Genomic DNA, 12,965 nt, shown 5'->3' on the forward strand with positions numbered 1-12,965 from the left:
GAGCCAAGAATACTCAATGGGCAAAGGATAGTCTCTTCAATAAATGGTGTTGGGAAAACTGGATACTCATATGCAAAAGAATGAAACTGGACCCCCTTACACCATTCACAACTCAAAATGGATTAAGGACTTAAATGGACCTGAAATCATAAAACTCCTAGAATAAAACCCAGGCAAAAAGCTCCCTGACATTGGTCTCGGCAGTGATTTTGGAGGGTATGATACCAAAAGGACAAGAAACAAAAGCAAAAATAAACAAGTGGGACTACATTTAACTAAAAAGCTTCTGCACAGCAAAAGAAGCAACAAAATGAAAAGACAACCTACAGAATGGGAGAAAATATTTGCAAACCGTATGTCTAATAAGGGGATAATATTCAAAGTTTGTAAGGAACTTATACAACTCAGTAGCAAAAAAAAACCAAACAATGCAATTAGAAAAAGAGAAAGGATCTGAATAGACATTTTTCCAATGAAGACATACAAATGACCAACAAGTACATGAAAAGGTGCTCAACATCACTAATCATCAGGGAAATGCAAATCAAAACCACAATAAGATTATCACCCCTCATCTATTAAAATGGCTATTGTCAAAAAGACAAGAGACGACAAATGCTGGCGAGGTTGTGAGAAAAAAGGAAACTCTTGTGTACTGTTGATAGGAATGTAAGTTGGAACAGCCACTATGGAAGCAGTATAGAAGTTCCTCAAAAAATTAAAAATAGAAGTACCATATGATCCAGGAATCTCACTTCTGGATATACAGCCAAAGGAAATGAAATCACTATCTCAAAGGGATATCTGCACTCTCATGTTCATTGCAGCATTATTCACAATAGCCAAGACCTGGAAACAACCTAACTGTCCACTCACAAATGAATGGGTAAAGAAATTATGGCATATATACACAATAGAGCATTATTCAGCAATAAAAAGGAAGGAAATCCTGCCGTTTGTGACAATATGGATGGGCCCTGAGGACATTTTGCTAAGTGAAATAAGTCTCACAGAGAAAGACAAATACCGTATGATCTCACTTATGTGTGTGTAATCTAAAACAGCCAAACTCATACAAGCAGAGAGTAGAACAGTGGTTGCCAGGGGCTGGGGGTGGGGAAAGTCAGGAGATGTGGGGCAAAGGGTACAAACTTGCAGTTACAGAAGGAACAAGTTCCAGGGATGTAATGGACAGCATGGTGACTACAGTTAATAACACTGTATTGTACACTTGAAAGTTGCTCTGAGAGTAAATCTTTTTATTTATTTATTTATTCGTGTATCTATTTTAGTTATTTTTGGCTGTGTTGAGTCTTTGTTGCTGCGCGCGGGCTTTCTCTAGTTGCAGCGAGCGGGGGCTTCTCTAGTTGCGGAGCACGGGTTCTAGGTGCGTGGGCTTCAGTAGTTGTGGCACGCAGGCTCAGTAGTTGTGGCGCACGGGCTTAGCTGCTCTGCGGCATGTGGGATCTTCCCGGACCAGGGCTTGAACCCGTGTGCCCTGCACTGGCAGGTGGATACTTAACCACTGTGCCACCAGGGAAGTTCTGCGAGTAAATCTTAAATGTTCACCATAAAACAACAACAACATGATGGGGATTATGTGAGGTGAAGGATGTGTTAACTCACCTGCTTCTGGTAAAAACTTCACAATATATATGTGTATCAAATTATCATACTGTACACCTTAAACTTCCATAGTGTCCTATGTCAATTATATCTCAATAAAGCTGGGGGAAATTTTATTCCCTAGCTGACGAGAGTGACTCACTGCGCCTAGACTGTTTATATAACAATGTAGCTGATGCTAAACACCTGCTTCCCTGGAACTTTGGTGCTTGATAGACAGAGGTGCCTCCATGACCAGCCTGCAGTAAAACCCTTGGGCGCTGTTTCTCTAATGGGCTTCTGGGCAGAAACATCACACACATGTTGCTACGTGTTCACTGCAGTGGGATGAGGGGCTCTGTATAACTCCTCACGGGAGGAGGAGGGTTGCACGTGAATTCCTCCAAACACTGCCTGTCTTTCCGCTTATGATCTGGCTGTGTACCCTTACTACATCGCAATAATAAATCTTAGCCATAAATACAACTGTATGCTGAGACCTGTGAGTTCTACCAAATCTCCTAATGTGGAAGTGATCTCGGAGACCCTCAACACAGTAGGAAATGTGAAAGGTGCTTACTTAGCACAGTATCTAGTACACAGGGAACCTCTCAGCTTTCAACGACCTTAGAGGATGTCTGGGTTGAGATGGGGGACGTGAGGAAGGAGACTGAAAAGTAATTGACAGGCAAACATCAAGCTGGCACTGTGTGTGCTGCAGGGAGAGGGGGACGGCAGTTGGGTCAAGTGGGGTCACAGTGGGGGTGGAAGGTGGGATTATCTAGCCAGCACACTGCTTTTGGGTTCCTGGGTCCATCGGCCTACAGCACATTGTTAACTAACAGGGCTGTGCCGAAACCTGCTCCCTGCCGATGCAGCTGGGGACGAAAGGGGACTAGGAATGTCTCAGAACTGTTTGAGGATCATCAGTACTCCTCGGGCTCTAACCACACACTTTACTTTCTTGATTGTCAAGGAGAGAAAAGAACAACTGCCTCGATGAAGAGGTGTGATGGCAAACAGGAACCTACCTGGGCTCGGGTGGAAGACGTGTTTCTGGAATTGCTTTCCCCGGGAGAAAGTAGCCACCTCTCACCTGAAATCCACAGGCTCATGGTGTTACAGATGTCAGACTTGAATTCGTGAGTGTTGAACCAGGACTGAGGGAAGCAGCAGCAGAAGCTGGTGTACAGGGCTTTACTCAGAAGTGATGGCAACCTCTGGGGGGCAAGCAGAGCTCAGGCAATATTCTGGACATTTCCACACCCAGAAAAGAGTCCCTGACTTCAGAAAGGACCTGTGATAAAACTCTCTACCTGACACCGTGCTGCCTTCCTGTTCACGAGGGAAGCAATTTCTATCTGCAGCTGCCCCACATCTCAGTGGACCCCTTACCCTACCTGGGACCACTCCTCAAACATCATGCTATGCTGGCCAGCAAACCCCCCTCCCCCAGCTCCTCTGCATATGGTCTGTGCCTCAGCCCCTTCTACAACCTGGCCAAAGATTAGCGCACAAGATGACAAAGTACATTTGATATACCCATCTTGCTGTCTCCCAGAGATAATATTAAGTCCTACTTCTTGGTTTTTTTTTTCTTCCTTTTCTGTGCATAAGTGGTACTGTTGTTGCTTTTTAACTATGGTTAAGGTCAAATTATACATTTATATTTGGCTTTATTAATTTAATATCATAACATAAATACTTCCCTGGGTTACTATAAACTCTTTGGGATTTTTTTTTCCAGTAGTGACCTTCATAATATTGTGCTGAGTGACCATATCAAAATTTACTTAAACATTCCGCATCTGTGGATATTGTCTTGTTTCTAGGACTTTGCGTTACAAATTAAGCAGAATAATTATATTGATTTATTAAGCTAGCTCAGTGTCTGGCACATATTAAGCAATCAAAAATTTGTTGAATGCATAAAAATATTTGCTGAATGCATAAATGAAAGCAGCTTTTACTATATATTCAAATATGACTTCCAGAAGATGGTATAATAAGAGTAACAATAGCAGCTATTATATATTGGGGGCTTATCGTGTGCTGGGTGATACGTCAGATGCCTTACAAACATCATCTCATTTAATACTCAGGACAACTCAACGAGAGAGGCATTATTATCCCCATTTTATGGGTGATGAAACTGAGACACAGAAAGCCTAAGCGACTTGTTAAGCAGACACTTAACTAGTATAAGTGCCTTTCAGCCCATCTGTACCAATTCACTTCCCACTCAGGCTGTCTGAGTGCCATTTCCCTATGTCCTTCATAACACTGGGAATTACACTTTTTAATCTATGCAATCTTGCAGGTAAAAAGATGTATCAAAGGATTGTTTTAATTTGTATTTTCAATTATTATTATTATTTTTGGGGGCCGCACCACACAGCATGCGGGATCTTAGCTCCCCGACCAGGGATAGAACCTGCGCCCCCTGCAGTGGAAGCGCAGAGTCCTAACCACTGGACCACCAGGGAAGTCCCTCGATTATTGTCAAAGGTGAACTTTTTCTCCCATTTTTATTTCTTCCCTGGTGAATTTCTGGTTTATGTACTTTGTCCATTGGTCCATTTTTCTTATTGATTTGTAGGACTTCTTTATGTTGTGTGGCATATATGTTACCAGTATTTTTGCATAGTTTCTCATTTGCCTTTTAACTTTGACTGTAGCAATTTAAATAATTTATATAGTTAAATCAGTCTTCATCTTTATGGTTATTCCCTTGGGGTCTTATTTAGAAAGTTCTTCCCCACCCCCAAATCATGTAAATATTCACTTATATTTTCTTCTAGCAACCCTTTTAGTATATATGTACATACATATATAAAAAGTACACATGTATATTCATAATTTTAAAATCTCATGCTTGTTTAAATACTATAGAAATAAATAAAATATAAAGGAAGCTTCTTATAACCGTATTCCCTGGAGATAATAAGCATTGCTATGAGTTTGGTAAATATTTTTCCAGACATTTTTTTCTACTCATAGGCACACATACATATACATATAATTTTTTTAACATGGAGTTTTGTTTTTCACTTGAAATACATCATTACATCTTCCCTATCAGTATATATTGATCTACCTTATTTTTGGTAACTGCTGCATTACAAGTCAGTATATGAAGATATCACAACTTACTAATTACTCCCTTATGGAAAGCACGTTAAGGGCATTAACTTGGCACCAGAAGTGAATAGCTATCTAATGTGATTTTTTTCCTCAAAAGCGATTGATGCTCACTTTCAAGAGAGCCTCTTCGTAGTGGGACCTGGATTCACCAGACAAAAGAAAGGCACAGTGCTGGGCTATCCGGTCGAACAGCTTGCTCTGGACTTCCTTCTTTGGCTACCAGAAATAAAAACGGAAAAGGAATTACTAGAGCCCCTTGTTGAAGCGGCCCAGGACTGGGAATCTTAACTAAGTATTTCTCTCATTTTTAGGAATCTTATTCTCAAGGTATTTAATCTCATATTATTTATGAAATAATACACTGATTTGTTTTATAGGATCTATAAAACACATACAGAGAGGCAGAATGTTGAGGAAAGCACCCAAACTATAGGCCAGGAGGTCCTGACTTTACTCTCTGCCCTGCCATTGACCAGCCATGTGACACGGACCAGTTCTTAATGCTCTGGGGAGCTGCAGGACATGGTGCAATGTTTACAGCCCAGAGTGTATGGACGAGGCATGGGTGGGGAAGGGATAGGGTGTGACAGATGAGGCTGCCGGGGCGGTCCGTGGAATCAGAAGGGCTTACAGCCCATGTTAAAGAGGCTGGGGTTTGTCCCACAGAAAAATAACCTAAGTGAGGGAGAGAAGCCATCGGATTTGCATTTACCTGGTACCTTTCATGAAAGATCCACCAGAAGCTATCCAGCCATATGGCTCTTACAGAAGGAGAAGAGAGAAACTGCTCTAATTCTCTATCTGAACAGAAAGACTTGAAAAGAAACAAAATTCACATGATTATTGCTATTGTTTATTTATTTACCTATTTATTCTTTGAAATTTACCTGGAGCCACAGCCAGATTCATAATCATCTCCACTCAAAACCTGCTTTTCCGCCTATGTTCCATGGCTTGTTATTGTCATTAATCACACCACCTCCCCGCCAGTCATCTTTGGAGTCAACATACTTTGGGGTCAACTTAAAAGAAAAAAAACACCTAACCTTTCAGTGAGTGCCAACTATTTACCTTGCCAGGTGTTTTTACATGTTCTCATTTAACCCCTACAATAATCATACAAGGCATGTGTTATTATCTCCATTTCACAGATGAGGAAACTGAGGACTAAACTGATGAAGTCACAGGAATTCCCTGGAGGTCCAGAGGTTAGGACTCTGCGTTTTCACTGTTGAGGGCACGGGTTTGATCCCTGGTGGGGGAACTAAGATCCTGCAAGCCACGTGGCACGGCCAAAATAAATAAATATATTGCTGAAGTCTCTTGCCCAAAGTAACACAGCCAGCAAGTGGCAGAGCCAGGATCGGAACCCATAACTTTAGGCAGTTGCTCCATGCTGTCATCTGTGTTCATTCAATAATAATCAGTATCAACAAACATAGATATTATACAGATGCAAATCACTGGACCATGAAATCCTGCTGAGTTAGCAGTAAGCATATGGAGTTCTAAAGAACAGAATTATCGGTGAACTCAGAGAGTCAGAAAATTCAGGCTTCATTGTCCTAAACTGGGTCTTGAACCTTCCCTGACTCCAAAGCTGCTACCACAATAATATGTAACATTTGTTGAATGCTTGCCATGTATCAGGCACTGAGCTATGCCGTTCATTCTTTATCTCACTTTATTTTTCATCATCTATCTCTGCGGTTGGTGCTGGATGATGGAACTGTTATCCCCAATTTATAGAAGAGAAAAATGAGGATCGAAAGGTTAGGATTCTTGCCTAAGCTTACACAGCCTGGGAGGCTCAAGAGCAGGCAGCCTGGCCCCAGAGACATGGTTAGGCTGCCTCTCCTCTTACCATTAGGAGGAGCAGAGATCTCTCTCTTGCCCCCATCCTGGATGCAAAGGGAAAGACTCCTTGGCACTCCCTTCAAGCCTACAGAAGCGGGGGGCATGGTGCACTGATACACAAGCCACCCTAGTTAGCAAGGAGCTCTCTGAGCCCTGCTCTTGGCTTTGTCTTTTCCGCCATTCCTCACGTTTCCTTAGAGAGGCAGTATCGTCAGAGAGGTGGAGAGCACAGACTCTGATACCGCACTGCCTGGATTCTAATCCAGCTCTTAAGCTTATTAGCTGCGTGACCCTGAGCAATGTTATTGAAACTGTCTGTGCTCAGTTTCCTCATCTGGGAAATGGAGATGATGATGACGACAGTCTCTACCTCCAGGACTGCTATGAGGGTTAAATGAATGAGTGACTCACACAAGGAGCACACATACTCACTTAGAACAGTGCCAGGCACTTAGGCAACACTTGTTAAGAGTGTGCTAGTTCTTTGTTTATTTATTCACACTCCTGCTTCCTTTCAAAAAGATTTCATTTCAGCTCTTCAACAGGTATTTATCGAGCACCTAGGTGCTTGGGATGTTGATGGAGAGTCCCTGCCCTGAAGGTGTTCACAGGTAAACAGACATTTGAGAGAAGGAATCCCAGGAGGAGGCAAGTAAAAGTTTGGGACGGCCCCCGAGCAGGATGGAAAAGGGTCCTTTTAAAGGCAGGGCACAAATCTGCCTTGGGTGTCCCGGGAGCCAAAGAAAAGCAGGAACCAGCATCAGTTATAAGACTAAAAGCATTCCAGTAGATGCACAGTTTTTCTTGGGATTAAGGTCTAAGGAAAACATTCCCCAGGGGACCTAAAAAATGGGACATTAAGTAGCATAGTATTTGCTGTCCTGGGGGCCACCCACACAGCAAATGGAGCAAGAGCCCACGTGGCTGGGCCAGCGGGCCTATCAGGGGCAGCAAAGATGGCTGGAAGGTCTCACAGGAATGGCGGATCTGTGAAACACACCATCCATTTCCAAAGGTCTTTCTTCCATTTTTAAATTATAGAAAAAGGAAGAAGAAAAAACTATAATCTTGTACACCTGAAACTAACACAACATTGTAAATAAACTATATTTCAATAAAAATTTTTTTAAAAAACTACAATCTTATTACTCAGAGAATGCTAGTGATAGCTATGTATGGTCTCACCCCAGATTTTCCTGTGTGTGCTTACGTAACATTGTATTGCAGAGTTTTATATACTGATGTTTTTCATTTAACAACATAACATAGCATGTTAAAATACACTCTTCATAAATATTCATTGTAGTGGCTAAGTAGTCCATCATGTATAAACCAAAAATGACTGTACTGTTCTTCTATTATTGATCATTAAACTTTTCTAATAACATTGATAATAAAAACTATCATTTTTTGAGCAATTATGACTTACTAAGCACTGTGCTAAGTGTGCTTATGTATATTATCTTATTTAATTTTACAATAATACTTCAAGGTAGAGACTATTGTTATCCCTATTTTATAGGAGAAGAAACTAGAGCCCAGAGAGCTACTTAACCACCAAAGACGTACTGCCCTCCAGTCCCTTGCTGTCACAAGAACCACGTGGTGGACACCTTTTTACACTGTCCTGGAGAGAACGTCATGCTCTGAGTGCCTGCTGCCCCTCCACCTCTCCGATAAAGAAAGCAGAGGATCAGGCACCTGACCCCAGGGTGACCTCTGCCTGCCCTGGGGACCAGCACCTGCGGAAAGGCCGCTTACTGACTGCAGTCTATGCCAGAGCCCGGCACTGGAAATCCAGCAAACACCACTGTCATACTGGGCAGTGACTGGCCTAAACAGATCACTGCTCTTAGGAAGTCTGAATGCAAGATGGAACAGAGGTAGAGACACAGCCAGAGAGAGGGCAGCAGGGAAAAATCATGAAGAGGGGGAGAAGAAGGCAGAGAAGGGAGAGGGAGAGAGGGAGGAGGAGATGGGGGTGGGCAGGGAGAGGGAGAAAGAGGGAGAGATGGGGGTGTGGTTTGAAGCAGCAGTGAGAAGTACAGATAGAAGAGACTGAAAAGCTGGGTCCCAAGAATGGGGGTGGGGGTAACTAGTTAGGAGCTGAGGATACAGTGGTCATAGCTGCTTTGGGGACCCTGGAGTTGTGCCATCGTGAAGGGCGATGAGGCACAGCTGTAAGGCTGCCGAGACCATTTTCTGGGCCTCCTCCCCTCTGCACCCCTCCTCACAACTATCCCCCAGCTCCTGAGTGGCCAGCGTTGTCTCACACGCACACAGGTTCTTCCGGGCCTTCGAATTCTCCCTTCCTTCCTTCCTAAGGAACCCAGTGTGAACTGCTCTCCAAGTGGGTGACTCACCCCAAGGGGTACCACAGGGTATGGGAAGCAAATATTCTAACTAATGTCTAATTAAGAAAAAAAAGAAATTAAATTTACCAATATACAACATTGTGACTGACAACAGAACACATATATCATTTATAAAGAAACATATATCATGAGGGTGTGAACTCAAAATGTTGTGCTAATAGGATACGTGATCAGAACAGTTGCGAGACCAGAGGTCTGGGAGAAAGGATGTAGGTTTTGGAGGAAACGTGGGCCTGATGTCTAATCTCAGCTCAGTCACTTGCAAACTGTGTGGCCCTCACCAACTTAATTGCCACCACTCTTGGTTTCCTGGTGTGTAAAACTGGGACCGCTGTGTCTGCCGCGCAGGTTGGGGTGAGGCTGGCTGGATATCACAGAGGGCCTGCTGCTCTCTTTCCTTACCTTGCCACTAAGGGGGCTTCTCTCAGCCTGGATCACATTGCCCACCATGTCATAGAAGTCCACCCCATTTGGAAGGTTGTTTGGCTTAGAGTCGTCAAACTGTGGATACTGGTACAGCTCTGCCAGCGTATTTTTGTCTGCTGTTTTCTGAAGAAAAAAGCAGAATGTGAAAATGGGGTCCATCATTTTGACAGTTTAAAACAATACAGTATCCGCTCCTTTTTATCATGGAGACAGTATAACAACCTTATAGACAGAGTGCGTTATAGAGTGCGTTCATGATCCCAGCACCCCTTACCAAACACCTATATACATTATTTCCACTTTCCCTTTCTGGCTTTGAGCACATGTATACAAATATGTATGTTACTTCAATCATTTTAGAATACATATATGTACACACACACTTTTATGTCCTGCTTTATCCACTTAACTTTAGATTTTTCACATTGTTACACTGTCTTCAAATTTATCATTTAAAATAATGTATCTTGTTAACAAGATTGCTTTAACTTAACTACTCACCGATCACTTCAAATTAATATTATTTATTAGTAACTGGGAGCATACGGTTCACCCCTTTGGGGTTATTTATTTAGTATGAATTTCTCAAAATGGCACTATTAGATCAAAGGATACAACTATCCCTATGGTTCTTAACATACACATTAAATGGATTTTTAGAATAAAAATAAAATATGACTATAAAAAATGTAAAAATACAGAAAAGTAGAAAGAGGAAACCAATTACCACCACCCAAAGGCACCTACTGGAAACATTCTGAGGGACTGAGTTCCTTTCTAACTGGGCTATGGCCTTGACAATGGAAGAACTCAGTGATTAACTGCTTTGACTCTGAGTCAGATGTCAGCTCCCCCATTTACTAGCTGTCCTGCCTGGGACAGGACATTTAAATGCGCTCAGCCACCGTCATGGGTAGTATGACAGTTTCAGTGCAGATCGTCAACCATCGGGCTTTATGCTGTGTGGCTAAAAAGTGAAAAAAGGATAACGTGTTCCCCAGCATTTCAAGGTTTGAATACACACGAGCTGGGTAGTTTAAAGAGCCAGCTTAGGAGGATCTTAACCGGGGCGGCTGTACGGCGGGGCCAGGCTGCGGTTGCAGAGGCAGCAGAGAGAGCCTGGCCGCAGGTCCGAGGATCTGAGAGGGAAGCAGGGCTCCGCCACCGAAAAGCTGCCTGATGCTGGCCACGTCCTCTGACTGCTCCTGACTGTCAGCGTCCCGGGCTAGCTGCAGTGATCGACAAAATCAGCACTGCTGTGGGAATGCGCCCCGTGGAGCTGCGCAGCACAGTGGCTGTGTGAACTGAATCTAACTCATTGTTTCTAAGGGCAAACATCTTCTGAGTTCTAAAAATAAACAGACAAATGACCTATAGAACACTCCTCATTCTACCTTTTTGAGGCGTTATGAGAAATTCCAGCATTATTAAAATATTTTAAGATTCTCTAAAAAGGGAACTCTGCCATTTTCCTGCGTAATCACCATCCAGGTGCCAAGTTTCCCCTCCCTGGGAATAAAATCTAGTCCATGCCCAGCAGAAACAGACCGAGCAATAGATCCCTTACCCTTTTGATAATGAAAGATTTGACATTTCTGGATTCTGAGCCTTTGCAAATACACTGAGATTTCCTTTCGCTCTTTTCTGCAGAAGTATGGAAGAAGAGAAATAGGATGTGAGTAACCACGGGGTCTGTCCACTGCTGTGTGGTAATCATACCTGCGACTTTTCATTCAACCTGAGCAGTCAGATGACACGCACACTATTAGTCTCCCTAGATCCCACCTGGGTTGCTGACTTACTAAGATTCCCTTCATTTGATTAGACTGCTTGAGCCAGAGAAGCAGCCAGGAGGAGTAGATAAAACGTGGGCTTTGAAGTCAGGCTGGGGAGAATCCAGGACCTGCCGCGGACAAGCTGTGTGGCTTTCGGCAAGTTGTTCCCTTACCCCCAAGCCTATTCTCTCATCTATAAAACACTTTCTACGGCACCCGCCTCACAGGTAGGGGGCATTAGGAACCTTTCACAGGGGGATACGTATGAAAGCACCTGGTGCAGTGTGTCCCATACAGGTCATTTGATGTTGTCCCTCCCTCCTTCCTTGCCCAATGCCAAGAAGTCAGATTAAAGGCTCTTTCAGAACAGGCTAAAAATATCCTCATCTGAAACTCCAGACTCCGACTCAATTACATTTTAGATACTAAAAAACCAAACCCCCCAAAAACACCATCAAGGCTATGAGAAAGTTTTGCCTCTGTCTCCCAAGCCGCCGCGACTTCTCTCTCCTTTTAAAGCCTTCTTCTCCATCTCATACTTCTCAATTGCCTTCAAAAACCAAAAAAGAAATGGGGTTTTAGGGGTTAGTGCAAATCTTAGAGGAGGGCAGGGGTCAGGGAGTAGGCTGTGTAAAAGGCCTGGAGCAAAGATCGTGGCAGGGCCTTGCTGTCTCCCACTAGGTGGTAGGGCCTTGGTGGCCGTCTGTGTCACTGACCTCATCTCCCTGAGTGTGACCACCGATATGTCCCCCACCCCCACGCTCTCTCACCTGCCCCTCCTCCTGGCTACGCTCCTGAGGAGTACAGGATTGGGAACAGGGTTCCGATCATGGCTCCACGGGTTACAAGCTATTGTTTGACCTCTGTAAAGGGGGATAATAATACCTGCCTCCCAGTGCTCTTATAAAGATGAGATATAAAGAATTTAATATGCTTTAAAACACTAGCACAGAGGCTTTCAGATAGAAGCTGCTCAATAAAGGGTAACTATTATTATTATTAATCATCATACCCCTGACCTCTCAAGAGATTTCTCTTGATCTCTGACTCCTCTTCCCCCCAGCCCTGCCAAAAAGGGAGGAAAGGAAAATGAAGGTCAGTGACCCAGCAAGTTGTACTGATTGTCAACCAGCCCAGCGTTGAGCTTGGGTAACAAAGTTAAAGTATGATTATGTCTTCACCACTCTCAAGGAATTTACAGTCTATTCAGAGAACCAAATCAACATACGTGGAAGAATTAAGTCCTAAACTGCTATGTTTAGGATTCAAAGGAGTAAGATCGGTATGGGCTGGAGCAGTCACAGAGGACTGGCCAGAAGTGGCGGGGCACGAGTGTTGGGAATACGAGGGATGCGGCATCTCTCCTTAGCTTGATCAACCGTGAAATGCCCCTCCAGCCTTCCCCCGCCTTTCTCCTGAGCTGGCAGCCCCGGCCTGCACGATGAGCTAAAGGTACTGGAATGTGCGCAGGTGTGTGTGCGTGTCAGGGAAGGGGTCACACTGCTAAGCCTAGGCATCAACACTATCACTCCAATTAAGTACACCGAGAAGGCATGATGGATGAATGAATCGGATGGGTGTGTGTCAATACGGCCATGTCTTTGATACCTGCCAGGATGTCACTGTAGCTGATATTGTCAGGGCCCGGAAGGATGGACAAGATTTGCACGGAGAAAGAACAGAAAAGATAGTTGAAAGCTGGAGGAAAAGCAAGTTTTAGGGCAAGAATGATGAGACCTGAGTTTGCATTTGAGACAACAGAAGGACCTACAGGTGGGGCTGT

General features: G+C 43.7%; 1 protein-coding gene across 4 annotated transcripts in view; it reads right to left on the bottom strand.

Moving 5' to 3' along the window:
* Positions 1-12,965, bottom strand: part of FAM227A (family with sequence similarity 227 member A) — a 98,725-nt gene that overhangs the window by 61,880 nt on the left and 23,880 nt on the right. For 3 of the 4 annotated variants that reach the window (XM_082352761.1, XM_082352764.1, XM_082352763.1), the window contains 3 exons: positions 9,384-9,530; positions 4,861-4,965; positions 2,702-2,825 (listed from right to left, as the gene is read on the bottom strand). In XM_082352761.1, the coding sequence (XP_082208887.1) occupies positions 2,702-2,825; positions 4,861-4,965; positions 9,384-9,530 (376 nt within the window). Of the gene's footprint in view, positions 1-2,701; positions 2,826-4,860; positions 4,966-9,383; positions 9,531-10,974; positions 11,648-12,965 lie in introns of those variants that run through there. The other variant, XM_082352762.1, reaches the window with a different exon arrangement.

Source organism: Balaenoptera borealis, assembly GCF_965194805.1.
Source record: "Balaenoptera borealis genome assembly, chromosome: 13".
In the NCBI taxonomy this organism is placed as follows: Eukaryota; Metazoa; Chordata; class Mammalia; order Artiodactyla; family Balaenopteridae; genus Balaenoptera; species Balaenoptera borealis.